Here is a 27,563-nt window from a genome sequence, read left to right on the forward strand (position 1 = left end):
TTCAAAATTAAATTATTTATTATAAAACTTTCTCTTAAAACTAAAAATCAACCATAGACATAGGAAACATCACCCGGTCTTCTTTTATCGAAAGAAGCTGAAATTTGACTCTTATTCGAGACTGACGTCACAGCTGAGAAGCCATCTGATCCTTTGAACACCAAATCATGTCCTATTTTCTTCATATAATCCTCGAATTCATCCGTCTAAAACAAATAAATTCACATCTTTTTCAAAGTCACTGCTAAAGCTGATCTTATCTTACCTTGAAGCATTCCTCGGCTTGTACGGACATCGGGAAGAGTTGGTGATGGACACGGCAACTGTCAATAGATTCTTCGATACTCATATCATACCACAAATGCTTCATTATTCCCTAAAAACATTCATGAAAACTACAAGGAGATACTTAACCTCACCTAACCTAAAGAACGGTTGAACAGAACCACAGAACTATTCTGTCACGCCGTAAAAACAGAATTCTTTACTCACTAGAGCAACTGCTGTGGTGATCTTGGTACCACCAGCTGATCCAATGACCAGCTTCACATTCTTATTCTTGTCGAGAATGATGACTGGACACATCGAAGACAAAGGTCTTTTGCCAGGTTCTATGTAGTTGTTTTTGGATGGTGGAATATCAAAGTTACTTATTATACCAGGCGATGAGAAGTCGTCCATCTCATCGTTAAGGATAACGTCAGAGTGTTCAGCTGACACTGCAGATCCAAAACTGCAATAATGATACTTAAGGGGTATGTACTAAGATACCTATTGGTACCTAAAGCTCCACAAACAGTTGACCATAAACTTATTAATTATCTTTAAACTATTAAAAGCGAAGAAGTGTATTGGAAAGATTCGATTTTACGTACTTACTATTGGTTAATAGTTGTGGTAACTGATACAGCATCTCCATTTGGAGCCAAGACAGAAATATGAGCTGTTCCATGGTTGTCAGGATTGGATATCATGGCACCATAGTCTTCTGGATTTTGAGAAGTTTCGTTATCCTTAATTTTTGAAATGGTCTCTTTCGCGTTTTCCAAAGATACCAAGTCCCTTACAAACTGAAAGAGAACTGAGTTGAATGGATCTGTAGAAGAAAGAAATTAAGAACATCCTGATGCTGAAGTTAGATAAGATTTGAAGTAATCAACTTTAATATGACCAGCAGAGAAAGAGATTTCTCATCTTTAATGTTAGTGGAATAGAAGATGTTGGTTAGACAGGTAGAAGACTTTATCCTCTTTATTAAAATACACAGACTCTATTAATAAATGTAGAATCTGAACTAGTCATTTTTATACATGTAGTGCTTGAGCAAATTTTTAAAATTAGTAAAAATGTGCTGCAAAGTAACATACAGGTAGGCCCGAGAAAATAAGACAATTCAACATGAAGCATATTTCTCTGCTTAAGAAACTTTTGATGAAGAATTCAATTCCAGCTTCTATGAAGTATACAAAAATAATTATTGTCGAATGCTCTCCAGTAACTTCTAATATTTGCAAAGAAATCAATGAAGGTCTTGATAAATCATCTATAAGACTATACTGATTAAACGAAAGAAATTCCTATAAAGTTTAAATGACTCACCTTCTCCATTTCTGGTGTCCTCGTATCGCCCAGTAGAGTCCTACTGCCATAGGCAAATTTGAAGCTTTCTATCGTTCGTTGTAGATTCAACAATGAATCGGGAACATTAAGATCTAAATTCAGCTGCAACATGTTCAGGATGTAGACTAGCAGTGCACCAGATCCAGGTAAAGGTGCTGTGTACAACGTTTGGTTGAAAGGCATGTTCACCTCTATAGGATCTTCCCAAACAGGTCTTGAAAGAGAATTGTTTAACTATCAGACAACCAAGGGAGTTCATGAGGTGTTTGAACGAAGACAAGCAAGAAAATTTGATATTACAAAGAGGACACCCTGAGTATCATTGGAATTTTCGGTTTTCTCAGACAATCTTCGACATTCTAGCATAATGAACAGTTTATACCTACTCATAATTCACCAGATCTTCTTTGGTGATGATTCCTCCTAATTTTCTGATGTCCTCTACGAGTTGATCTGTCAAACTACCGTTGTTCAAAGCTTCTCCTCCTTCTGCCGCTATAACCTCTAAGGTCTTGGAGAACTTCAATCTCTTGACGTATTGTCCTTCTTTATACGTGTCACCCGTTTTTGGATCTATAAAACTCTCTCTGGAAAATTCACAAGAAGTTTATCTTTAGTGCAAATTGTTCAAAGTTGAAATCACGATGAGATCGATTAAAATAATATTTAAATGCTTTTGAAAGTCATAAAAATCAAACGAATCTACGAAGATTTCACTTCAAGCACCATGTATCTTAAAGTTTTGGGACTATCTAGGGTATAACTCAATTATTCGGAGAACATTTCTTGGATTCGGATTGAGTGAGTGAAAAATAGTTTTTCTGAAGAGACCTCATATACAGGGTAGTCTTAAAAAACGAAATTTCACCTCAAATTAGAGTCAGCCATCAGCCATTTCTTGTTGATGGAAAATATGCCCTCTAGGTACTTCGAAACCGGAATGCCATTCTTGCAGAGGTCGATGGTAGGTTGGATTATATCCTTCCATGGTACACCACCGCCAAACCTCTGGTACGCACGCCAGTAGCCTCTCAGCTCCCCTGGCACAGCAACCGAAAGAATCCCTTGAAAATTCAATATGTATAGCTTACATTTTTCGAAACTTGTTTTATCTTCTGGACAACTTACCCCTCAGCGATAAGCTGCTGTTTCCATGGTACATATCCACTGTAGCAGCTGCTGGTGCTGTTTCTCTTGCATTCAAAGAGTGAACTTTACCAGATTTCTTGTCGTGAATCAACATCAGGAAGCCTCCTCCCAATCCACAGCTTTGGGGCATGGATACCCCCTCACAGAACAGAGCAGCAAGAGCTCCATCTACTGCATTTCCACCTTTGTCGAGTATAGATCTGAAATAAGAGAAGGTTCCTTGAATTTTGGTTTCTGCTATCTTATGAGTTTCTTGGTACTAAGACTTCTAGGAACAAGATAATCTGAAGGTAAATTAGGACACATGCTTTACAGAAAACCAACTCACACAGATATATACCTGCACAAGGATTCTAACCATCATCCACCCCAAAAATGGCAAGCCTTCTTATCAAATGCTCATAGCTCGAAAGATATTGAACGAGCATTGAGGCCTTGATATAAACCACAAGAGAACAGTGTCTCAGAAATAATTTACAAAGAGAAAGCGTACTTGCCTTTTATCCTATCAGTGGTCGACAAAATAGTAAAACTTCTTAAAAGCCATAGTATAAAACCAATTCACGAAACAATAAAAAAAACTCGGACAAGTTCTAAGAATTGCAGAAAATAAAATTCATCCACTTTCTAAAGCTGTTGTATACAGGATACCTTGTGGTTTTGGAAACATTCACATTAGGACTATACGTTGAACATGCTCAAACACAGCACCTTATTTTCAAAGGCTGAAATTCTCGCGAGTATTTAGTACGAATGAATATGGAAGCCAGAGAAATACTCAAACATCAATAGAAGAAAAGAAACACCTTTAGTTCATAGCGCCAAGTTACCACTACAGTAGATTCTATGAATACCCAACCTGTCAGAAATGCCAGAATCTACCTAGAAACATCTGCTCTGAAGATGTTTATCGCTGTAGTAAACGAAACGTCAGGTGGAAACCAATAAGGAAATGTATTTTTGGGTGGACATTGAGATTGAAACTTAAAAATTATGCTTAAAACTAAAGTTTATAACGAAATCTGCTTTCTACTTACGTTCCAATATCTGCACAAAGTTTACCATTGGTAACTATAGCTCCAACTTTCGTCTTTTCAGTTGATGGGAAGAAAAAGACCAGAAGTACCACAATTATTACAGCAAGAACTACTGCAACTATCGCAGCTAAGAATATTATTTTTTTCGATCTGAAAGAAATTCCTTCTAAATTCAAAGATTCTTGTTCTGGGAGCTTCAATGCTTCAATGTACAATATTTTACACAAATAGCTTTCATAATTACTAAGAAAAGCTGCAGACAAATTTTCCAATCGATTTTTGAATTCTACACATTTTCAAACATATAATATAAAAATTAAAATTTAAAAGATCTAAACCTTAAACTGGACGAATAAATGACACTGTCAAAAAGTTACACTTGATACATGATCTTAAAAGATTACAACAACACCCAAACAATGATGCATTTTGAAACCTTATCCGATAAATTCAAACAAATTCTTGTTAATTCAATACTTTTCTGAACAGGAAATATAAAAGGTGATATTTGATCATATCAATTGATTTTAATCAATCTACAATTTCAATTCATAACATTTCAATTTCGAGACGATATATAGATAGCCTAGAAATGAAAGATATGATTTTTTGTTTAGACAAAGTAGCAATTTGCATAAATAGGTACTTTTGTACCTGCTCTTGATACTCGATTAGAGTATCTACATTTGAATACCCACTTGTAGTTTGAGAAATTTTTTATATTAGCTCTTTTCCTGAACTGATTGAATTGATAATTTTATTTAATCGGAAATTCTTGTTTTTTTTTGCCACTGTTCTTAAAATTTCGAATTTCAGCTCAGTCGACTAAAAAAATTAATAATTTGAGTCTAATTTTTATACAGGTTGTTCCACCATTGACGCAACTCTCTAGTACGGTTAAGGGCTAAAATTTTCAAAAATACCATTTGAGTGAATTCATTCATTTCAGAGTCATAAGGTCCTTCCAAAGGTTCTACAATTTATGAAATATCTCAAAAAAGTTTTGAGCATATGCAACTTCGAACAAACTTAGGTTCATTTATTCCATGCAACCTGGAAATTCAATAAAAACCAGGGTGTTTCATAAGAAAAAATATATGTTTGGTCATTTACACTTTTTTGGTACACCTTGTGTACGTCAAACAATTTGGGAATGGAGCCTAATGATGCTGTGTCAAAAAAAAAACCAAAATTTCAGCGCTTAACCATAATAGAACGTCCCTCCGATGGTGGAACACCCTGTATAGCGTATTTAATTTAGATACATTTAATTTTTTTGAAAAAACTAGTTCCCCATGGATGAAACATGGCTCCATCATTTCACACACGATGAACCGAATCCAAGGCGAAGAAGAACTCAACAGTCAGCTGGCAAGGTTATGGCATCAGTATTCTGGGATGCGCAAGGTATAATATTCATTAATTTCCTCCAAAAGAGCCAGACCATCATCAGTGATTATAATTTAGCGTTATTGGATCGTTTAAAGGATGAAATCGTTAAAAAACGGCCCCATTTGAAGAAAAAAAGGTGCTGTTTCATCAAGACAATGCGCCGTGTCACAAATCATTCATTGATTTGTGACACGGATCGTTTAAGGGTGTTGTTTCATCAAGACATTGCACCGTGTCACAAATCAATGAAAACATTGGCAAAATTGCATAAATTGGGCTTCGAATTGCTTCTGCATCCACCGTATTCGCCAGATCTGGCCCCCAGCGACTTTTTCCTGATCTCAGACCTCAAAAGAATGCTAGCTGGAAAGTAATTGAGCGCCAATGAAGAAGTAATCGACGAAACTGAGGCCTATTTTGAAGCGAAAGACAAATCGTACTACAAAAATGGTATCGAAAAGTTGGAAGATCGCTATAATCGCTGTATCGCCCTCGAAGGCAACTATGTTGAATAATAAAATCGAATTTAGCCAAAAAAAAAATGAGTTTCACTATGGTAGACCGGGGACTTTTCAATTGGCCTGTTATTTAATTTAGATACATTTTATTTCCTTGAAAAAAATGGTTTTTTTTCGTGATGGTTATGAAAATTTTGAATTTCAACTCGGTCAACGTCTGATAAAAAACTTCAGTCTAATATTAATCTCGCGTAATTAAAATTTAGTGACGTATTATAGGTAGCTTAAACGACAAAATACAAACATTATTTATGAATATGAGATTGCTAATTCCGTCAGAACAAATATCATATGAGTGTACTTACTCACTAATGTCTTATCTTAACGTATTCAAATTGGATTTCTTCAAAAACAAAACAGAGTAGATACAAATACGGAATTCGCAATATCATAAAAGCCTTCTGTAGAAACTTCAAGGTATAGGATTAATGTAATTCATATCACAGTACCTATTCGTTAATTCTTTAAACTTGACTCCGTCCATATTTTACCTTGCGCATCTGTTTCTTAAAAGTTTGAAGATGATAGGTGGTGATATTCTTCCTTTTTTAACATTTCGAGTAATCTTTTCTAACGACATGTATGCAATGGTCAAGAGAGGTAAATAAATAATTTGTATTGTGTTTGACATGAGTAAAACGTCAGATTTTGATTCAAAATGACAAAAAGACCAATATTTAGTTGTCATTTTAGTGAAATTGGTTGCGTAATTCCAAAGAGAATTCGAAACGAATTTTGTATAATTAAAAAAAAATTTTGTTTTGGTTAATTTTTACATATACACTGTGTCCGTAAAGTATGGAACAAATTCATTTTTAGCCTAACAGACCATTTTAAGAAATAATCCTGAAACACGTTGATTTTTATTTCAATTTACCGTATTTCAAAATAATAATCTAATATACAGGGTGAATCACTTTCGAGTAATGACGTCACCGTCATTTTTTTTAAATGGAACACCCCCATTTTGGCTCAATTTACCGATTTCTTTAGCTGAGCTAATTCCAAAAATGTATCACATGTTGATTCCAATTGGTACAGGGTGGACAAAAATACAATAGTTTTGCGTGTGCTCATAAAGTAACGCGTAACATTCTTTATTAGTTAAATTAACAATAATATCAAAAATACTTATTGTCTAGCGGCAAGTGGTTTGAATGTTACACCCTGTAGTTTGTTACATTTTCAGATCAATAAAAATGAGCTGTTTCCAAACATGTTTGGTACTTGTGGTCTAGCAGACAGAATATAAAAGAAATTATTTCTTATTTTCATACATTTTTATTAATCCAAAAGTGTAACAAACTACAGGGTGTTACATTCAAACCAATTACCACTAGACAATAAGTATTTTTGATAATATTGTTAATTTAAGTAATAAAGAATGTTACGCGTTACTTTATGAGCACATACAAAACTATTGTATTTTGGTCCACCCTGAAATTTCTTAGATAGTTTTGAATTTTTTAATACTGTTTGGAGTCTATTCGAAAGTTTTCATTCACAAATTGACTTTCTAGATTTTTCACTATCACTGTTTTTATCCATATCTATCGTTTTTCAGTTGCAAAAATGAAAATAATCCTCTTTTGTCAGAGTATGTATGTTCCAATAATAAGAATACAGGTGCCAAATCACAAAACCAAGCCAATAATTTCAAAGTGAACAACTTTCACCTGTACAGTACAGTTTGAATTGATACAATTACTAATTATATCCTAATTTAAATGAAAATATGAATATCATATTCATTTCGTACAAAATGCTAAAAATATTTACTTACATGACTCTGAACATTTTCACAACACTAATAAAAATAGGTAAATCCTAGAGCACTTCTACATCAAATACCAACTAGCCGGTCAGTGATGCTATAACAATGCTTTTGTAAACATCATCATGTAGTATAGGTACTGGCTATACGAGCTCGAGGTGAGATTAGTACAGATATTTTTTTTTATCATTTCATCCCAGTTATAAATTAATAAACCCATTGATGCACATTATCTACAAGATCTGAAATAGATATTTTAATCCAGCCGACAAAGAAATTTTCACTACGTTGTTTTGAAACATATATAGAGGTATGTAGTAATTCAATGACTGCGAATGTATATGAAAGTTGTCACTGTTCTATTGTTGAGATACCAATGCAAATTAGGCGAATATAGGCAGAAAATACTTCGCTTCAAGTTTGATATTACCTAATCTTCAGTAGTGTGAAACTTTGGTTTGGATAATGTAATAAGCCTAACAATGCATTGTATTGAATAACGCATTGTCGTTTAATAACAAAATGCTTATTTCTCTAGGTCATCCTTCCCCTTATTTATCAATAATAATTGTCTCCTTTGTCAAGGAAGATTGCAAATATAATAATGTAATTACATAGTTATATTATTTCTTCCTTTTTTTCTTGCTTTTAATGTTTATTTAATTGAATAGTGTGAACAACAGATATTAAAGGTTACATCTTCTTCTCCGAAAATATTTCTAATTAGTTCTAAAAAAAAAACAGTAATTTTACTCCATGGTCTAATCTTTTCCCATGAGTCATAGATTAGCTGAGACCATTGAAGTTATTAGTATTCTGTGCTAAAAACCACAGAACACTTATGCAGGTTTTAAACCCCCCAAACCCACCCCCTTTTGGCTACGCCCATGGACCATATGACGCCCTTCTTGTAAACCACTGGTGGCAACTGAAAATATGTTCTTTTTTAAATGAAGTCATGAAAAAAAAATACTTTTAATTTTTTATTTTCGTAACACTTTGTATTTTTGCAACGAATGAAATTTGATTTTCTTTTATTTATTTTTTAAGACGAATTCTCTGTTTCAATTTGGCCCCATAGTTTCGAGACAATCTGTATATACTGAAAACTTTACACCACTGTTTATTGTTTCCTTTAATCTTGTCGAATATCACTTTTTGAAGATATGAATTTTTTATAATTCGAATACTATTTTTTTTGCCTTCAAAATGAATGGATTATGTTCTCGAGTTAGCAGGATCAAGGCGGTATAGCAACTAATTTGTATAAGAAATTTTATGCCAATAGCTCTTTATAATAGTTTCGGAAGATGAAAAATTTGTAAAAATATTTCTCGGAAAGTTGACGATGTAAAATCGTGAAATTGAGAATATGTATTGCTACGATAATTCTAAATATTACATGTTTTCTCTATTTCAGTATCGAAATGAGTTCATTACAGTTCTCAAAACAGTGCTGTAATGAACTCATTACAGCATTGTTTTCAGTTATATTTTTCGTTTTGTGGTTGTTTACCTGGATTGCTAATCAAAATTCAAATCACGTCTATTGTCAGAGTAATGTAATCTGGAATAAGTGAAATGATTTACAACATTATTCGCAATTTAACTCTGTTGATGTTAAATCGATTTCGTCAGACATAAATCACGAATATAATGCGTAATTATAAATTATTTAAAAATTCGAAACGTGCGATTCAAATTCCGTAATCTGTCAATTTTCGTAACAGTCACACCAACTGCCAAGATACAATATAAATGTCACTAGGATGTTTAATTTGAAATTTTCATTGAATTTCCACAATATTTCATAAAACTTCACCGAAATCGAAAAAATATAGTCCAATACTCGTTGCAGAAGAAATTCCAACACAATTCGCATTCGTGTTGGAATAGGAGCCCATTCTGCAACCTGTTTTAGAATATACTATTAACGTTAAGTCTAATATCTCTTATTTCTTCAGGGGTTTTTGGAAATTTTAATTCCGATTTTGGATCCAATGAGCCCGGGTTCAAACCCAGCCGCTGGATACTTATAATTTTTTTCAAATTGATATTTATACAATTTTTTTCATAGGAACTAGTAATTATATTTTGCTTCAAGAAGAAATAGAATAAAATTTGCAGTATTTGAAGATTCTGCACTGACTTCCATTCCCAAAAGCTTTTACCTATTCAAAACGATAAGTAATAATATCAAAATCTAAACGAAGTTGTATATATATATATATAACAGAATTCATATTAGGTTTCGATAAACCAACAATTCCCGTTAAATTCTCATTCATTGAAAACAAAAAAGGCAACTAAGGGGTCTACTATAAAATTATGATAAAATAATTCCAAATAAATGGTTAATTACAGCTTGGCAGCATTTTATTACAAGAAAATCATTCAAAATTACATCTCCGAAAGAATTATAAATGGAAAATTTATTTATGCATTAAGAAACATGAACAAATAGAAACTTTTTTAGAGCAATACAAAATAGATTTTTAAACAGTATTCAAATTGTGTGTGATGGAATAGTCGCAAACGTAAGAAAGACGAGCTAATGTAGACATTTCACTTTCCTTCGCTTGTCTTATACTTTCAGCTGAAAGAATGTTGAAACCAATCATACGCCCCACACACCTGAAATATAAGCATTTGAAATAAAGAAAAAATTGTTGCTTGGGTATTCACCTCAAATACTGTCCTATACAAAAATCATCGATATCAATGTGTGTGCTGTTGTAGTAGTGAACTTGTAGAATAGGACCCTTTTTGTCCCTAAGAAGCATAATTTTTTGATTTTTTATTCTTCCTTCTTGCAATGATACAATGGGAGCTGCCAAAACAACGAAAAATATCAAAAGAAGTCATTCTTCATTCATATTTTATGTATGGAGTAACTCACCAATAGTTTCATACATACAAAAAACATCCTCTAGGATTCTATTCCACCTAAGAATCCTTTCAATTGTTCCCGTGCAAAAAATTGTCTTTACTTGATAATTCTGAAAAAAGTTTTCTGACCACACATCAAATTATAAATTATCACGAAACCTTACTTTACTCTTATTGTCCTCATTATTGTTCATTGATTTATTCAACTCATTATTATTTGTAGAAGTCAAAGGAATATGATTTGGTTTATCAGATATTTGAGTTGAATTTGCTTGAGTTCTACTTTGATTAGGAACTGGCAGCTTCATTAATGACACCCTGTTTTTTTTATTATTTGTACTTGACACCATACTTTGCGTTGCATTCTTTTGATGAGTAGAGAAAGAACTACTGAATTTTTTCTGGACTTGAGGCTGTAATTTATTCCATAACATTATGTTATTATAGTAGTGAATCTAATAAAAATATTACCTCTGTTAATAATGTATCCATTGCCACTGGAACAAATGTATTTCCCGCAAGCATATAATGGCAATTTTCAAAAGGTTGTGGAAAGTTACTTGATGATTGTACCTGTATTACATTTGACTTTTCATTATGCTAATAAAATGTTGAATTCAAGAAATTGCTTTACCTGACCTGGATTGAATTTCCTATTCATATTACCATATGAATCATTCACTATTTTCATTATTCGAGGATTATTGATATACATAGTAGGCATTTCTGACGGTGTTACAGGGTTATTTCTTGATGCCAACCTCATATTTTTCATTAATTCAGAATCATATACTACTGCTTGACTTGAGAATAAAAATTAATGGAAAGAAAACCATAAAGAATTATTTAAACCCAACATACTCTATTCTATGATTCATATAGCAGGACTAACTAGATTTCAAGAAAAACAAAAATACAAATTAATTATTTTACTCTTAAATATTAAACCTAACAAGTGATGGTGTATTATCAATTATAACAAATATTTTTCAATTATCTTCTTCACTATCTTTGGCCTTTTGTTCGTCATCTTCTTCCTCTTCATCTCCCTTCTCTAACAATTCTTCCTGCAACATAATTATGGGTTAATATAAACCACTGATATTCATTAGTTTATTATTACTTTTAATATTTCCACTAATGTAGTAGATTCTTCCAGCATAGCTTTACATATTTTGTTTTCTTCCTGCAAAGCTTCTATATCGGCTTTTAATTTCTCATTTTCCCTGAAACTATTGTCCAAATCCTCAGCTCGTTTTTCTGCAAGTCTTCTCCAATAATCAACTCCAGGATCATCTGAGGTCAAATCTGTTGATGTTATTACAGCATCTGTTTGAATGCCTTTTTCCGAAAAGGTTTTATGCTTTACTGTTTCTCTGAAAGATGCAAGTTATAAATAAATAATTTTGACATTTCTCGAAGAAATATAATGAAACTTACGAAGACAACTTGAGGCTTTTTTCTGGACGAGAACGTCCAACCAAATTTTCTTTATCTGTACAATTTTGTTGCAAAACACTAAAGGTCCTTCGGGAATGTTTCAGATTCTCCTAAAAATAACCTCTAATATTAAGAAGTGTACACTTTATATATGAATAATGCCTTACATGTGTTTCTTGTCCAGCTATTTTAATTGTAACCTTCCTGGTGGTATCGGTCTTCATTTTTGATTATACTACAAAGAGCATCAAAACAAACAATACGTTAATCAGTCCGCCAAAATCACTACCATAACGACCATTGGTCTGTGATAGGATCTATGGTCTTTGGATAATCTATGATAATTAAATTATCGTTATTTGTTTGAATAACAAAGAGAAAGTTGCGACCACAGAATATATTTCTCTGTGTTCAATTTCTATATCTGTGAAACTTTTATTTGATTATGTTAAAAAAAAAAATTACATATATGAAGAAATGAATAAAAATGATTGGAAGAGTAATTAATTCAATAAGGGTATTTGGTTTGATTCTTCACCAAAATTCAGGTCAAATTAGAACATAGAAAACATAGACTTTTATCTATGTTCGAAGATCTATTTAAATTTAATAGGATGAAAATTTTAAATTTGAATTATTTCATTATAAAATATAGTTTACAAATATAAGACTATCTATTCATTACTTACATTATTTTTAATGCTATGTTTTGTCTTTGATCCTTTACTTTTTGGTATTCTAAAAATTGATACTTGCAATGGAAAAAATTGAGGAGTGAGTTTCAAATTGATTAAAATTCATTTCCATCATTTTATTTCAATTTAAAAATTGCCCAGGTCACTACTAGTAGATGTGAGACAAATTCCTGAAATATATCGAAGTATTTTCGCTGCATATCCTTCTTTCAATCGAGTTCAATCTGAAGTATTTCACGATGTTTTCGATACAGGTGAGAAAGATTAAAAAAGAATAATATTTTGTTATCTGAATTTTTTTTCAAGATCACTCGTTGGTATTATCTGCTCCAACAGGATCAGGAAAAACTGTTGTATTCGAATTGGCTATAATTCGGCAATTGATTGCTGCAGAGAACTCAAAGTATTCTAATATGTTTCAAATAGTCTACAGTAAGTATAAATTAACTCAAAAATCGGTGAAAATGGAAACTAATGAGGTGTGTGATTAATTTTTCTATAATTCTATAGTTTCTCCGATGAAAGCATTATGTGAAGAGAGACTTATCGACTGGCACAAAAAGTTTTCTCCATTTGGTATAAATTGTATATCTGTTACTGGCGATAGTGACTATATGGATTTTCACAGCTTATCCAATCATAATCTCATAATAACAACACCTGAAAAGTGGGATTCAATAACCAGAAGATGGAAAGAGAATAAAAGATTGATACAAATTATCAAATTGTTTATGATAGATGAAGTTCATCTTTTGAATGAAGAAAACAGGGGGGCTGCACTGGAAGTATTGGTAATTCAAAGTTAATAAGATTATCCAAATGTTGATTTATAAGGAGTTCATTTAGATATCTATGTATTTCAAAGGTGTGCCGTATGAAAACCATCCAAAGTAGTTTGTTTGATGACACTGATAATTTGCCGAGGTCAGGACAAAATATTAGGTTCTTGGCTGTCTCAGCAACTTTTCCTAATATTGAAGATGTAGGAGATTGGCTTGGTGCCAAAAATTATAGGTGAGGTATATTTCAAAGAATTAATCAAAGTCTATATATGCAACGCATTCTTTACAGTTTTGAAAATAGTATGAGGCCTGTGAAACTAAAAACTATAGTTCTTGGTTTCAACCATAACAGATCTAGTTCAATATTCAAATTTGATATTTCCCTGAACTATAAATTACCTGGTTTGATTTTGAAATATTCCAACGGCAAACCAACTCTAGTAAGTATATTACTTGTAAATTGAGACAAATGTTAAAAAAATGTCTTTTTCTTGCAGATATTTTGCAATACCCGTAAAACTGTCGAAATGGCTACTAAACACCTAGTACAGACCCTCACGATTCCACTAAGCGTCACTCAAAAGGAGATCCTAATGAAAGCTTGTTCTTCGATCAAAGACTCCAAGCTTAAATCAGCAATATCTCATGGTATCGGCTATCATCATGGGGGCCTTCTCCCCGAAACAAGATCAATTGTCGAGCAGCTATTCCGTAACGGAGGTCTTCCAGTTCTTGTGACTACTAGTACTTTAGCTACTGGTGTTAATCTACCTGCCCATCTGGTCATCATTAAATCGACAAAGTTCTATGACAAAGGAGGCTTCCAGGATTATTCGGCTTCTGCTTTGTTGCAGATGTTGGGGAGAGCTGGAAGACCACAGTTCGATACAGAAGCCACAGCACTAATTATGACTTCTACTGCAGATGTGGTGAGTTAGATTTGATAGTAGTTCGAAGTGTTGGAATATTTTTGGTTTTTTTGACTAGGGTGTTTCAAACCGATAAGAAATTCCTACGATTAATTACTGGAGCAGAATTCAATATTTATTATTTAAAAACGTTTACAATTCGTTTACATATCCTTTTTTTGAGTAACTAAGGTCTGAAAGGTCTCCCAGTCAACTGGTTGCCTGTTTGGTAAGTTATTTTTGGGACAAAACCTGAATCTCCATCCACAAAGTATTCTACGGTCATCAGCCTTCCATCGGGCAACTGGACAAAGTACGAACCAGTTACTCTGCCTGCTGCATCACCATTTTCATCTTGCCCAAAGAATGTTCCTGTGGGTGGATTATCGACCCTATAGTTGTAGTTGTACTGTAAAAAGATGAAATTATTGGCTGAAAATGAAAAATGATCACCCTGTAGAGATGGGTGGAAAAAAGTATTGAATGAAGGGTATTCTGTGAAGGGTACTCAATGTATTCAGTAAATAAGGGTAGTCATGGTATTCAGTGAAGGGTACTCAGGGTATTGAGTGAAGTGTACTCTAAATATATACGCACAGGCACTCATCAATGTATTTAGTGAACTATACTTCAAGTATTCTGTGAAGGGTACTCAAAAAACTGAGTGGATGGTATTCAGTGAAGGGTACTCAGGGTAATCAGTGGAGGGTATTCAGTAAATAAGGGTAGTCATGGTATTCAGTGAAGGGTACTCAGGGTATTGAGTGAAGTGTACTCAAAATATGTACTCCCAGGAACTCATCAATGTATTTAGTGAACAATACTTCAAGTATTCAATGAAGGGTACTCACAAAACTGATTGGAGGGTATTCCGTAGAGAGGGTACACATGGTATTCAGTGAAGGGTACTCATGGTATCTTAGTGAAGGGTACTTTGAGTATTGAGTGAAGTGTACTCAAAATATTTACTCAAGGGCACTTACCAATGTATTTAGTGAACAGTACTCAAATTATTCAGTGAAGGGTACCTACTGAAAATTTAAGAGTAATGACTGATTTGTGTAATGAAAGGTGTGAAAGTACTCATGTGCTTTGAGTATTTTTCCTTTAGTTCATTCACTCAAAAGCTCAATTTGAATATATTCATTGTGGACTGTAGGTTTGAAAGTATACCTACCTATCCTGATGAGGCAATAATATAAAAAGATTAAAAGAGGAAAACACTTGAAGATAGAAAAGTATAAAGATTTAGAATATAAAAAAGAAACTAAAGTTCGAAAATTAAAATAAAATAATCGAAAAGTTTTTAATTCTAAATAACTTTTGAAAATCTATGCATACCGGTTCTGGGGCCCCATCTATATTGGTTATTCCTCTCAAGGGAAATCCCTGGGGGGCTGAACTAACTCTCAAAAACAAAAAACAACCGAAAAACAAGACGCAAACTTTTCGAAACATAATTGTGGATCACTTCTGAAAAATGGATATACAAGAATTGATTGTTGATGTTGGGATGCAAGATTAAACTAATGATGATCCACTATTAGCATTAGGTTTTATAGTTTATGTGGGAGCCAAATGAAGAATATACAATACCATAAATAATAAGGAAAAGAAGGAAGGTCACTTCCCTCAAGAATGGCGCAGATAATGATGAAATCCATTTTGTAACTTCGATTCTTCGTTTTTAATCTGTTAGTTAGGCGTATAACAAGGTATTTTCATTTAGGATGGAATTAGTACTTATTGGAACTGTTTAACCCACTCAAGAAAGATGTTATGGAGGGTTTTAGGGAAATTTTGATTGGATTTGATGAATCTAACCTAACATAACCAAGAAAGTTTTAAAATTTATACATAGGCCAATTATTCGTTGTTTTTAAATATTTTTGAAATCAATTCGTTTTGAGTTTGATCTATTGATATCAAAGTAGAGAATTAGCATCAAAAATTCATTAAAAAAAAACCTAAAACCGAAAATTTTGCTGTTTTTTTTCTAAACCAACCAGGAAGTATTACAAATCAATAGACTAATTATAAAACTTCATCGTTATCCATATGATGTGAAGCAATTCATTATTCAACTTCAAAATCGCAACTTTGAATGAACTAATTAAATTGAGAAAAAATTTGTTCACACGTTTATCATGTCTGCATAGGCTTCAGATTAATTCGGTTGATGGTATCCAAGACGATACTATTGTTTAGGATTTTTTATATATTGCAGATTTGTTCAGACTATTTTATTTATAGAAGAGATTGTATGGATGAAGGCTATCGTTGTTTCCAAGATCAGTCAACAGAAAAATTTGATCAATTTGAATTTGTTGCAGGATAAATCTAAAAAAAAATATTAATACGCTTACAAATGTTGTATGAATTATTGCCTAAAATAATTTCAGATCTCTACAACCTCCGGTTATACCGAAAACAAACTACTACTTCCTTATTTCAAATGGCACACCCAGTATATTATTGCATTATTAGATAGCTTTTTTAATGACAATTTCGACAATATGCCATACCTCAGGTAAAAACTCAAGGGTTCATGGGATTCTTATAAAAAAAAATGGTGGCGATGAGGACTTACATTTTTTTTGAATATTTCGGCAGAAGGTTTTTTAAAAAAAAATTTTTCTTAATCGATTCTGCAAATACGTAGTGTTGTTAGACTGTTGCGGTTTGGACCAAAAATTTACAGGGTGTTTAAGAAGAATCATCATGAACTTGGACAACTCAAATTCATCAAACTCAAGATTTTCAAATTAGAACCTATATTTTTTATTATTTCAGTCGATTCTACTTACAAAAATAGTGGGAGTCTGATCAATACCTATAAAACAAAAAAAAACAAAATTTTCTCTTAATGTACGTTTCTGATAAACTATAATAGAATATTTCATGTGTCAAATTTTCTTATGAATTCAATCTAACATATTAACTTATATTTTACCGAAGGTATTAAAATATGAAACGACTCCTTTTGTTGTAAAATTTCCTGACAAATGAGCCTGTCTATTATACTGACACTTAAATGACTATCCCTAATTTCCATTACAATATTATGCCTACATTCAACTGTCTCCAGTTGAACGCGTGTTGAAATTTTTATACCTTAGTTATGTGGGCAAATACTTAGCCAGAAGGCATCGATTAATCACGATCGCTCTAAAAATAGTAATTATGTAACGAGCATACATTATTTATATGAAAAAAATGCGTTTGTTCATACTTTACGAGGGTAACCGTTTAAGTTTCGCACTTATCCGAGAATTGATCGGTTGGTATAAAATCTGGTCTGTCAGGTGGCCACGAAATTTCTTGATCTGATTATCCCCGTTTCTTTAGGCAAAGTTTGAAAAGATGGTGGACGGAAAAGAAAACGTCGAATCCAACCTGCACAGACACCTAACAGAGCATCTTAACGCTGAAATAGCACTGAGGACCATAACAGATTTGGACGTTGCTATGAGATGGCTATCTTCGACTTTCCTCTACATAAGGGCTAGAAAAAATCCCAGGCACTACGGTATACCGCTTGGTTTAACAACTGATAAGATAGACAAAAAATTGCTTGGTAATCTTGAGAGATTTCGTGTTTTGAACTTTTGATTTTCACGGTATTTTTGTAGAAATTTGCCAGATCGACCTCAATAAGTTGGTGAAAGCTGAAATGGTTTCTATGGATGAGGATGTTAATATAAGTCCCACTTTTCTTGGCACTCTCATGGCCAAATATTATATTTCTCTTGAATCCATGAAATTGATGAAATCGGTAAGTTGCAAGCTCCAAAAAAATATAGGACACAAAAAAGTCATCAAAAATTTAATAGAATTCAAAATTGCTAAAATAAGGACTTGACCTCATGGTAGTTTTTAGGCATCTTCATTTCAATTCTAATTACTGTTTTGGTTGTTTGCAGATGAATGGTAATGAAGTTTTACAGCAAGTTCTGTCTGTCATCTCTAAGAGCAAGGAATTCTCAGATATGAGGCTTCGTGTAGATGAAAAGAAATGTCTTAATCTTTTGAACAGAACGAAAGATGAAAACTCAATAAGGTTTCCGTTCAGTGGAAAAATCAAAACTTTAGACATGAAAATCAATTGGTTAGTATGAAAGCGTTTAACGTTTATTCGTTTTTCATATTGTTTTTTTTTTTGCCCACCCAGTATAATCCAAGCTGTATTTGGATGTTTGGAGATTGAAGATCAGTCTATTAAATCTGAAGCCTTCAGGATCAGAAGATTAGGAGAAAGAGTCTGTAGATGTAAGTATTAAATGCGTAATAACTTCAAAACTTTTGGAAGAAAAAAGTTTTTGCTCAATAAGTCTCTATATAGTATATACAATTTTCTTCCAAGGTCTCATTGAGTATTTGGAAAACAGAGACAACTGCTACTTGGCACTCTTGAATTCCATCCTGTTATGGAAATGTTTCCGATCTGAACTTTGGGAAAACTCGAAACATATAGCTAAACAATTTCCCGGAATTGGTTTGGTCACCTCTAAACAACTGGTGAACGCTGGAAAAACCTGCTTTGAAAAAATCGCCAAGACGAATCCTAGAGAAATTGAAGTGGTAAGTGGAGAAATATAAAAAATCTGCCGGTTTTTAGAAATTTAATGTTGTAGATAACAAAGAAGAAACCACCTTTTGGTAACAAAATAGTGGAAATGTGTAAATCAATGCCTAGTTACGATATGAAACTAGAAAAATGTCGCACTCCAAAGGATTTTCACCTTAAAATCACCATAACCTTACTTAACCCACAGGCTTTGGAAGAATCCACATTTGTTAACCTAAATTCAATTATGTGTCTACTTGTTGGCAATAATTTTAATCATATTCTTCTGCATGAAAGATACATGTGAGCATGGTTCTGAAAGATGTATCAATAAGGGTTCGATTGCACGCCATTTCGCCTCTCATTATGACACATTGATCAAGTAATGATAGATCCATAAGTGTCATTTGTGGGAGTTGTTAAAAATGTGGCGTTTACAAAGGATTTTCTAATAGGTTTATTATTTTTTGAGATTTCTTTAGTAATTTGTGTTCAGAAGGTCATGTCATTTAATCATGAAAAGATACACGTTTCAACAATGTTTATGATAGAACTATAAGTGCCATTTGTGGGAGTTGTTAAAAATGTGGCGTTTACAATATTTTCTTATAGGTTTATTATTTTTTCAAAATTCTTATGTAATTTGTGTTCAGTAGGTTATGTCATTTAATCTAGAAAAGATACACGTTTCAACAATGTTTGGAAATTGTTATGATAGAACCATAAGTGCCATTTGTGGGAGTTGTTAAAAATGTCTCTTGAACGTTATTAAAGCGTGTATCATTTCACGATTGAATGGCATAACCTACTGAACATAAATGACATAAGAAATGTCAAAAAACAATTAACAGTTCGTTGCCATTATAACCATTTTTGATTCCTAATGAAAAATCTCATTGAACCTTGTGTAGCCTTATCGATACATTTCTGATGTGCCTGGTGATTTTTTTCGAACGTTTCTTTACATCTCCAGGCATTCTTATATGATGGAAAATACGGAAGTTGTTAGATTCGTAGAAGTCGACAACAATATACGTGAACTGACCGAAGTTTATTGTAACTTCATAAGTGAAGATCTAGGTGAGTAAATTCAGAGTTTAAAATTTATTGTCAGATGAACAATTGAAAAATTTTTTGGTTGCCCACAGTTGGTATTGATATCTGTGAAACTTTCTTTGTAAATGGCGAACCTGCCAAAAATCCTCAAGTTAAAGAAGTTAACAAAGTGAAACCTACTTCCAAATCGATCAACAAAAAATTAGATCCCAAATATTCTGGCCTTGTTCAAACCTATATTGATAAATATATGAAGTGTGTAAAAAAACCGGCTACAATATCTCAGGTAAGTTGCTGAATTGAAAGGAGTATGTTTCGAGTAGATTGAAAAGAAAATCATTTTAGAATAAACCTGGTGTTGATGTTACCAAAGAAAAATTATCTACGAAGAATGAAAGTACAAAAATTCTAGAATCGAAAAATTCGGCTGAACAAAAACAGGCAAATTCGAAAAACTGTACAGAGGTATCTAATAGATACAGCTTATCTGACTTAGATGAGTCAGTTACCGAGATATGTGAGAATGAAAACGTGAAAAACTCAGAAAAAGAAGAAATAAAGCTCATAGATGAAGACTTATCCACCTTACCTCAATTTGATGAGATATCCAATGACAAATCTGAGAATGAAAATTCGAAAAATTCAGAAAAAGAGAAGACATATCCGTCCAAATCATTTACCGATGAAGAAATTCTAGAATCCGTCGAATTTCTTCTAGATAACGATCAGGAAATTCCAAGTATACCTGATGATCATCGAAAAGATCGAAACGTTGGCGGTGTTCTTCCCAACAATCTTCTATATTCCGATTTGAGCGGAGAACTTTCAAAACTCTACGATAAATATGGAACAACCAAAAAAGGTGATGTTGGCGCTAAAGAACCGGATATGGAGAAGAATAAGAAGCTAACATTCTCAGGACAGACTACAACAGATAAATGTATCGGAAAAACTTCGTCGAACGCATCGAAAAATGTGAAAATACATTCGGTGCAGTCTTTTGAAAATGCCCTCTTCGTAAGTTTATAATTGAATATTGGTTTTTGTTACGTTTTCGAATTAATATCCACTTAAAGGAGTTGCTGATCTATTTACCTATGCTTATTTTAATTTATTCGATAGAACTTTATACCATTTTGTCATTTTATGACGTTTTAAATCCATATTAGTTGATCTTCTGTGATTGATCTATGTTCTATACTTATAATTTGAATCACGAAATATTAGGTATATTTTTCTGTGTTCAAGTTCTCTTTTCATTCATTATTCGATGAAAGCCCATAGAAATATTTATTTTATGACGTTTTGATAGTTCGAAAACTTATTCCGACTTTTTTCTTGAATAAAAATGAATATTTAACCGAAATTTCGTATGAGAATCAAAATGTGTTTTCGAAGGGTAAGAAACAAAACTTCCTCTCAATGTTTTGCTTTGAAACTGAATCAAAAAATGTAACTTCCAATACTTATCGGTGAAAAATGTTCTTCTGTTGTAAATTGGCATTTTCCTACCAATCCTTTTCCAGAATCCAAAAACTGACTCCTTGAGCCTTTTCCGTTACCAACCCTCCAAAAGATTATCATCCTCGTCTGGAAGAAATGATCCGCTCTTCGCTCCAGAAAGTAAACGCAAAAAACTGGATACGTCGAACGAGAAATCGATGGAGGAATTGATGGAAAACTTGGATAAGTTTATTGGACCCAACGAGAAGGAATCTTTGCAATATTCGAAGTCGATCAAGTGGAGGTCACCCCTTGTTTATTCGCCCCCAGTCAAGTTTTCTCCCAAAATCTCCTCTAATTTTTCCTTCTCTGTGCCTATGCCGAAAAATAATGATTCTGAGAATTCCCACGATTGGTGAGTGTTTACATAGAATGATAAGTTTCCTTAATAAGACAATTAGAGCTTACAAATTGAATAAATTTAAAAAAATTATTTTTTTAATAAATAGCAGCTAATGAAATGACAAAATTGGTTAATGTGCAAAATCTGCCAATATGTCTGTTCGAAACTTTGTTCTCCTGATAATTTCAAAACTGTGTATTCCATGAATATGAAATTCTGCATTTGGATGTAAAATAATAATTTCAAACTTCATGGAAAATTTCATTTTGATCGTACCAACAAAACCAGAGAATTTCAAAAAAAATATCGGAAAAAAATACTCAGTATTTCAGTATTTCAATAAAACTTCACTCAATAAGTCTTACGAGTATAAAGACAGTTTTTCTTGAAAATTCGACTTTATTCATTAACATAGTCACCTTCAGGAATAATATATTTACTCCAATTCCCCTCTGGTCAAAATCTTCTGAGTTCAGTGTTCATCTCGATTCCATATTATTAAAAATAATGAACCAGAAATGAATACTAGCTTCAAGTGAAAACTTCCAACCTCATCTTAAAAAATTATGAGAACAATAAAATCAATCATTTGTTCCTCAGATGATTCCAATCTACTTAATTATTTCAACAAATACCCTCTGTAAATTCATTTATTTCTCATAATTGAACAATGCCATAAGAAAACTCAACGAATATTGTGCTTCTTCCCAGGAGTTTGAACACCGTCGAAACCAACAACTCTTCAAAAACCGTTGCAACTCCAGAAACCCCCAAAAGCCTCTCAAGATCCCGAAACCAAGGCACCAAATTCCTTTTGGCCGACAAAGAATACGACACCATAGAAAAACCACTCAACAGCACCATCTCATCACTTCGAACGCCTCATAAGCCCCAGCAAATCCAGGATTTTTTCTCTTCCTCCTTCCTCGAAGACCTTGGCTACACCGAGAAGCAGAAGGTGACTTCGAACATGAGATGTTTCTCTCAGAAATCTCACGATCTCAACACTTCTGTGCAGAGCGCTGGGTCGTACTACCACCATTTGGCCAAAAACGATCAAACGCAAAAGGAGGAGTCAATGCAAATATCCCAAAAACCGTTTTACCTCAGTCAGAATCAGCTGACCTTGAGCGACAACGTGAATGGTACCATGGTACCACCTAAGGCTCAGTGGAGTCAGAGTCAAGTGGTTAGTAGAGAAAGTTATGTACCTTATCAGGTGGAAATCCCAACTAGAGGTAGGTTGACTGAGGTTCCAGATAGAAATTTTGATAACTCTATGTTAGAGGCGAATCATCACCAGTACTACAACATAATGCCCGGTGATGTTACAAGACCAGAGTATGAACAAACTGGAAGAAACGCTTGGACTACTCAGGACTTCTTGCAGCGACATAATTCAGCCAGTTTCAACAACCAATTTGGTTATAACGCTCCACAGATGGCAAGACACCCTTCAGTACTTCATAACACAGACAGTGTTCACAAGGAAGCCAACTCTTTTCACCCTTACTTAAGCAACCCTATGTCCAACAACAACTTCACAGATGCTCTACAGCCCCAAATGGAGATTGAGGTACAAAAACATGCACCAATTATGACTAGTACCATAATGAACCAAAGCTTCGATCCGAGATGTCTTCAGGATGGCTACGCCAATGTTCATCCTTCTGAGCTACACAATAGATATCTGATGGAAAAAGAAAACTTGAATCACCACGTAAATTCTCAAGTTGGAGCTGGGCAATTCAGAAATTACCAAAGTGATTCCCAAGGTTTCTTCCTGAACCAACAAGAGGCTTCACAAGTATTCAACGGGCCCAAGACGAACCCCCTGTGGAACACCCCCTGTGCAGCCCATAGAATTTTCAACTGCTTCTTTTGTCCCAAGCAGGTCCCTGTTGCTCAAGCAAGTGCTCCAAGTTACCAGCCTAGTTTCAACAGAAACCCATCGTTTAGTCTACCAAACGCTATACCAGCAGCAAATGCAGAGATGTACCGAAGACCTGAGCTTCCTAATGGGTTCTTCAGTGAGCCTTTATTCAAGCCTTACAGTCAACATATGGAAAGACCTCTTCAAGATACTTCCTTCTTAGAACGTGGTGGAGAATCTGGTCTTTATGGAGGCCAGAAATATGTCCAACCGATCAGAAGGACGCAGCAGTACAGTGCTGGTCTTCAGGAAGGTTTTGGAGGTCAACATATGAATGTACAGGGTGGAATGGCTTACCCAGACAATCGGAGGTCTATAGGTGAGTCTAGAAACGATAAGAATTTCATGTTAACTAAGTTTTTGAATTCCTTCGATGACTCCTTGAAGAACCAAGAGTAAATTAGGCCCAAAATGTATTTGTGTTGACGTTTTGTTACTGTTATGTTGTTTTTGTTGTTACTTTGTAGTTGATTTTCAATGAAGTTCTGGCAATCAATTCACACTGAATGTATTTGAGATAAAGTTCATCCTTAGTTTTGTTGATTTTGTGTCGTTTTATTTTCAATAAAGTGCTCGTAACTCAATATTGCAACTCAACTATATTATTTGCACGTAAAAACTGAACAATATATATTACAAAATAAAAAAACCATCAACAGATAGGATCTTGGTTTCAACCCATGCTCGACTTAAATTTGTTGTAGAAAGAATAGGGGAAGAGTTTATCCCATTCTCCGTATCTTTTTTCGAAGAGTTTTTCAGCAACTGTCAGTTTGTTTCCGATGTCTAAGTATCTTTGGGATTTGATGTTGAAAGGTTCCCATTTGGCGCTGTCGAGTTTTTCATTATTGTCTGGAATGGGTTTTCTGAAAGAAATAATGGTTAAGTTAGGTTATTGTAGAATTAAGACCAATTGAACAAATGGTAAGGTTATTGGACCTACCCCTGCTTGGCGAAGTTTGCCCACATAGAGGTCATTTTTTCAACTGTTGGTGATTCGGCATCACTTGCTCCAATCTTGGGGAAGTTAGCAGATACATAGAATAAGTAGATCAAATCGTCATGGTGAGCCACGCCTGAAAAGATAAAATTGGGTTAGGTGAGGTTATGGATATTCAAAGAAATAAATTTAATTTTACCGTATGGTATGGTTCCGTTACTGTCTGGCAAGTAGTAATGACTATATCTTCCTTTGTAGTTGAATTTATAGTAGAAGACGGGTTGTGTATTTTTCTCAGCTAATAACTTCACTCCCCTATTGACTGCAAAACCTGTTAAGCCGTCAGCGTATAACTGAAAAAATCTACACTTATACAAGGTCCTAAGAGGTAAAACGTTTGAAATTCACCTGAGTCATATGGGACACTGTACTGTTGTCAAACTTCTTGTCACCGAAGTAATAGGATCTTAAGGCTTTACTGATGGTTTTGGAGTGATCGGTATCTCTTTCATACATGAAGACGATTGGAGCAGTATTCTCCCAATTTTCCTCCAGTTGTTTAAGAAGATCGGCATGCTTGTAGATATCTATGAATTTCAATTAGAGGGGAAGAACTGGATAATGAATAGATATGCTTACCAACTGCCCTGCCAGCAAACTCATCAGTTGTCACCCCTGTCAGCATTGGAACTTTTTCGAATTTGCCTTCTCGTGCCAAAAGTACAGGGTGTTCTAGAAGGAACCTCTCTTGGCCAAAGTCGCCTTCAATCACCGGCTTCCAGGTGAACAAGGGTTCGTTTCCAAACTCCTGAATCGAAAGGAAAAACATTAAATCAACTTGAAGAAAAAAAACTGGGAAATACATAAAACGGCTCTTAGAAAAAATGAGAGATACCAACAATATATTAAGATATCATATTGAAATACCTACAGCTAATTTTGATTGAGATTGCCCAAGTTCATTCGCAGGTTTTCCCTTTAAACATTTAATAATGTTAGCCGAAGTATCATCTGGACATCCAACAGCCTTAGCCAGCTTCTTCGCCAAATTCATCTGGTTATGCTCAAATGGCCACTGGCCCAATGCCGAAGCACCACTCATGATGACTTTGTGATACAGTCCTTTAGACATAGGCGACATCAAGTGCAGAGAGACGCTGACAGCACCTGCGTTGTATCCATAAAGAGTGATAGAGTTGACATCTCCTCCAAAAGCTTCGATGTTTTCTTTGAGCCAACGTAGAGCCATAACTTGGTCTTTGAGGCCATTATTGCCTGGAGCTTCTTTGTCTCCAGTGCTCAAAAAACCTGCCAACGTGAAAAGTTCTTAGACTCATTCTAGCTTTGGTAGTTTAAACATACCAAGTACTCCCAAACGGTAGTTTAAGGTAACCAACAACACATCTTGGTCCAACAGATACTCTGGACCAGCTCTGTTGCTTCTACCTGACAAGCTGCTGAATTCACCAGAGTGGATGTAAACTAAGACAGCTAGTTTAGGATGTTCGCCACCCTTTGGAAGCTGCAAACATCGACGCATTATATTCTGGGCAAAAATGTTTGGTTGTTGACTTACTTTAGTCGTGTATATATTAAGTAGGAGGCAATTTTCTGAGATTGGATCTACCGTATTCTGTGGACATGCAGCGCCATCTTCAGAAGCGTTGAACACTCCTTCGTGTTTGGCTACTGAAACTGGAGGCTGAAAATTAAAACGGCAATAGGAAATTTAAACAAATACTGATATGACGGACTGAAAAAGATTCTCAGCTTTTTTGAAGGTCGATGGGTTTGTCCTGAGGTTATTTTATATAATGTATATTTAGTAAATATCTAAGATTAGGAAATTTGTGATTTTTGGTTAGGTGAGGTTAGAATTGAAGTGTTTTAAATTCACCAAATTTTTTTACCTTGAATCTGAGTTCATTGACTGGCGGTTGGGCATATGGAATACCTCTAAAGGCAAAGATCTGCTTCCCCAATCTAGTAGTCATTAGAGTACCTTGGTACTGTCCCAGAGATGACGTCACAATGGGTGTTTGTCCATTGTTCAGTACCATCTTAACATCTGGTCTGGCAAAGACCAGACCAACGCAAACAAGTAGGAAAATTCGAATCATTCTACAATAAAAGTAAATAATAATAATAACTCTTTATTTAGTGAAAAACACTAGTTACAACAGAAAAAATATATAAAATAGAATCAAATCAGTAATATGTGGTTGGATTACGTTAGCAACATAAGAATTTCTCGAATAGTTCTTCACAAGAGAGTGCTTATAGCTTTGGTCGAATTAGATTTGAAAAATTAAAGAGATAGAAATTTCAAAGAATTATGGATACTTTTTGGATGAATTATTCAACAAAGAAAATTGATATTAGTGGAATGAATGATTCGCTAATGTAAGTGTTAACCTAGCTAGAGGCTAGTGGGTAAACATTCAAAGTTTGAAGAATTGTACTTAATGATACAATTTTTTTCCACAAACTGAGATATTCCGTCCAATGCAAAAATGAATTTGGGGTGATTATTTTTTTAAGGATTATTATGAAAACTATACTTACTTGTAAAACTTTCAGTTCACATATCAAATCTGTCCCTTAAGAACTACTGAAGTAATAAATTATCTGACCCTTTATATAAAGTAACACACAATTAGCTAAAGTGGTTTACCGGCCATGTGATTAACAATTTGCATAATCATAATAAATATCAACAAAAACTGTACAACGAATAGGGAGATACAGGACTAATAGCTTTAAGACTAAGGACAAAACGTTTCAGAATGAGAATGCTTTCACAGATCTTGAAATAATCTAGTTTTTTTTTCATTTTGCTGCTCTAAAATCGGTTATTTCTAGATTAGAAAATTAAATGGCTTAATTCGATCAAATATTTTAAATTGGAAAATTACTTAGGGTCATTATTTGAGTAGAGTGATGAATTAGATTGGATATGGTCTGGAATTTTCCATTCGTAAAGATCAAATGAAATAAGATGAAAGAAATTAATGATT

The 27,563-nt window shown here is 33.8% G+C and overlaps 6 protein-coding genes across 11 annotated transcripts; 1 reads left to right on the forward strand and 5 right to left on the reverse strand.

The window, feature by feature from the left end:
• Window positions 1-7,634, reverse strand: LOC123682317 (scoloptoxin SSD14-like). 3 transcript variants are annotated; one of them, XM_045620881.1, is made up of 10 exons: window positions 7,500-7,634; window positions 3,807-3,956; window positions 2,749-2,969; window positions 2,489-2,684; window positions 2,007-2,207; window positions 1,600-1,834; window positions 880-1,070; window positions 493-733; window positions 266-376; window positions 1-206 (listed from the first exon to the last, which is right to left on the reverse strand). In XM_045620881.1, exons 1-10 carry the CDS (start codon window positions 7,511-7,513, stop codon window positions 48-50), a joined length of 1,719 nt encoding a protein of 572 aa, XP_045476837.1. In that variant the 5' UTR covers window positions 7,514-7,634; the 3' UTR covers window positions 1-47. The 3 variants fall into 3 exon arrangements, with proteins under 3 accessions (XP_045476837.1, XP_045476835.1, XP_045476836.1); XM_045620879.1 differs by lacking the exon at window positions 7,500-7,634 and adding an exon at window positions 6,208-6,357; XM_045620880.1 differs by lacking the exon at window positions 7,500-7,634 and adding an exon at window positions 6,166-6,352.
• LOC123682315 (probable ATP-dependent DNA helicase HFM1) lies at window positions 7,517-24,190 on the forward strand. Of its 4 annotated transcripts, none has more exons than XM_045620875.1 (18): window positions 7,517-7,648; window positions 12,656-12,768; window positions 12,821-12,946; window positions 13,025-13,305; window positions 13,380-13,528; window positions 13,586-13,736; window positions 13,794-14,225; window positions 17,553-17,781; window positions 17,837-17,979; window positions 18,128-18,312; window positions 18,376-18,473; window positions 18,568-18,785; window positions 18,839-19,074; window positions 19,745-19,851; window positions 19,920-20,113; window positions 20,173-20,844; window positions 21,354-21,685; window positions 22,385-24,190. In XM_045620875.1, the coding sequence occupies exons 3-18, from the start codon at window positions 12,928-12,930 to the stop codon at window positions 24,003-24,005; spliced, it is 5,067 nt and encodes a 1,688-aa protein (XP_045476831.1). In that variant the 5' UTR covers window positions 7,517-7,648; window positions 12,656-12,768; window positions 12,821-12,927; the 3' UTR covers window positions 24,006-24,190. The 4 variants fall into 4 exon arrangements, with proteins under 4 accessions (XP_045476831.1, XP_045476832.1, XP_045476830.1 ...); XM_045620874.1 differs by lacking the exon at window positions 7,517-7,648 and adding an exon at window positions 7,666-7,800; XM_045620873.1 differs by lacking the exon at window positions 7,517-7,648 and adding an exon at window positions 12,437-12,593.
• Window positions 9,838-11,257, reverse strand: LOC123682324 (GATA zinc finger domain-containing protein 15-like). Its single transcript, XM_045620888.1, has 6 exons — window positions 11,014-11,257; window positions 10,851-10,952; window positions 10,544-10,792; window positions 10,390-10,489; window positions 10,176-10,320; window positions 9,838-10,124 (listed from the first exon to the last, which is right to left on the reverse strand). Exons 1-6 carry the CDS (start codon window positions 11,152-11,154, stop codon window positions 9,986-9,988), a joined length of 876 nt encoding a protein of 291 aa, XP_045476844.1. The 5' UTR covers window positions 11,155-11,257; the 3' UTR covers window positions 9,838-9,985.
• Window positions 11,294-12,205, reverse strand: LOC123682325 (geminin). Its single transcript, XM_045620890.1, has 4 exons — window positions 11,987-12,205; window positions 11,820-11,929; window positions 11,503-11,755; window positions 11,294-11,446 (listed from the first exon to the last, which is right to left on the reverse strand). Exons 1-4 carry the CDS (start codon window positions 12,041-12,043, stop codon window positions 11,369-11,371), a joined length of 498 nt encoding a protein of 165 aa, XP_045476846.1. The 5' UTR covers window positions 12,044-12,205; the 3' UTR covers window positions 11,294-11,368.
• LOC123682326 lies at window positions 14,328-15,743 on the reverse strand. The gene is made up of 2 exons (XM_045620891.1): window positions 15,546-15,743; window positions 14,328-14,613 (listed from the first exon to the last, which is right to left on the reverse strand). Exons 1-2 carry the CDS (start codon window positions 15,660-15,662, stop codon window positions 14,392-14,394), a joined length of 339 nt encoding a protein of 112 aa, XP_045476847.1. The 5' UTR covers window positions 15,663-15,743; the 3' UTR covers window positions 14,328-14,391.
• Window positions 24,187-27,498, reverse strand: LOC123682322 (juvenile hormone esterase-like). Its single transcript, XM_045620886.1, has 10 exons — window positions 27,112-27,498; window positions 26,457-26,667; window positions 26,123-26,248; window positions 25,909-26,068; window positions 25,478-25,854; window positions 25,186-25,354; window positions 24,955-25,133; window positions 24,746-24,899; window positions 24,550-24,682; window positions 24,187-24,472 (listed from the first exon to the last, which is right to left on the reverse strand). Exons 2-10 carry the CDS (start codon window positions 26,664-26,666, stop codon window positions 24,280-24,282), a joined length of 1,701 nt encoding a protein of 566 aa, XP_045476842.1. The 5' UTR covers window position 26,667; window positions 27,112-27,498; the 3' UTR covers window positions 24,187-24,279.
• Window positions 27,499-27,563: the final 65 nt, after the last annotated feature.

This window comes from Harmonia axyridis, chromosome 6, assembly GCF_914767665.1.
Source record: "Harmonia axyridis chromosome 6, icHarAxyr1.1, whole genome shotgun sequence".
Taxonomy (NCBI): domain Eukaryota; kingdom Metazoa; phylum Arthropoda; class Insecta; order Coleoptera; family Coccinellidae; genus Harmonia; species Harmonia axyridis.

Bases quoted from the DNA above. Each gene is read 5' to 3' on its own strand.
- LOC123682317 (XM_045620879.1), bottom strand. From the start codon at position 6,347: ATGTCAAACACAATACAAATTATTTATTTACCTCTCTTGACCATTGCA. The intron at 377-492 runs GTGAGTAAAGAA...GAATGTTTTTAG, and splicing joins TCACCACAGCAGTTGCTCTA to GGAATAATGAAGCATTTGTG. The intron at 207-265 runs GTAAGATAAGAT...TATTTGTTTTAG, and splicing joins AAGCCGAGGAATGCTTCAAG to ACGGATGAATTCGAGGATTA.
- LOC123682324 (XM_045620888.1), bottom strand. From the start codon at position 11,154: ATGAAAAATATGAGGTTGGCATCAAGAAATAACCCTGTAACACCGTCA. The intron at 10,953-11,013 runs GTAAAGCAATTT...AATGTAATACAG, and splicing joins GGAAATTCAATCCAGGTCAG to GTACAATCATCAAGTAACTT. The intron at 10,490-10,543 runs GTAAGGTTTCGT...AACTTTTTTCAG, and splicing joins ATGAGGACAATAAGAGTAAA to AATTATCAAGTAAAGACAAT.
- LOC123682325 (XM_045620890.1), bottom strand. From the start codon at position 12,043: ATGAAGACCGATACCACCAGGAAGGTTACAATTAAAATAGCTGGACAA. The intron at 11,756-11,819 runs GTAAGTTTCATT...TGCATCTTTCAG, and splicing joins AAAAGCCTCAAGTTGTCTTC to AGAAACAGTAAAGCATAAAA. The intron at 11,447-11,502 runs GTAATAATAAAC...ATTATGTTGCAG, and splicing joins CATTAGTGGAAATATTAAAA to GAAGAATTGTTAGAGAAGGG.
- LOC123682315 (XM_045620873.1), top strand. The intron at 12,947-13,024 runs GTAAGTATAAAT...ATAATTCTATAG, and splicing joins TATGTTTCAAATAGTCTACA to TTTCTCCGATGAAAGCATTA. The intron at 14,226-17,552 runs GTGAGTTAGATT...CCGTTTCTTTAG, and splicing joins TGACTTCTACTGCAGATGTG to GCAAAGTTTGAAAAGATGGT.
- LOC123682326 (XM_045620891.1), bottom strand. From the start codon at position 15,662: ATGTTTCGAAAAGTTTGCGTCTTGTTTTTCGGTTGTTTTTTGTTTTTG. The intron at 14,614-15,545 runs GTATGCATAGAT...ATCTTTTTACAG, and splicing joins TAGATGGGGCCCCAGAACCG to TACAACTACAACTATAGGGT.
- LOC123682322 (XM_045620886.1), bottom strand. From the start codon at position 26,666: ATGATTCGAATTTTCCTACTTGTTTGCGTTGGTCTGGTCTTTGCCAGA. The intron at 25,355-25,477 runs GTAGGTATTTCA...CTTTCGATTCAG, and splicing joins AATCTCAATCAAAATTAGCT to GAGTTTGGAAACGAACCCTT. The intron at 24,683-24,745 runs GTAAAATTAAAT...TTATCTTTTCAG, and splicing joins TAACGGAACCATACCATACG to GCGTGGCTCACCATGACGAT.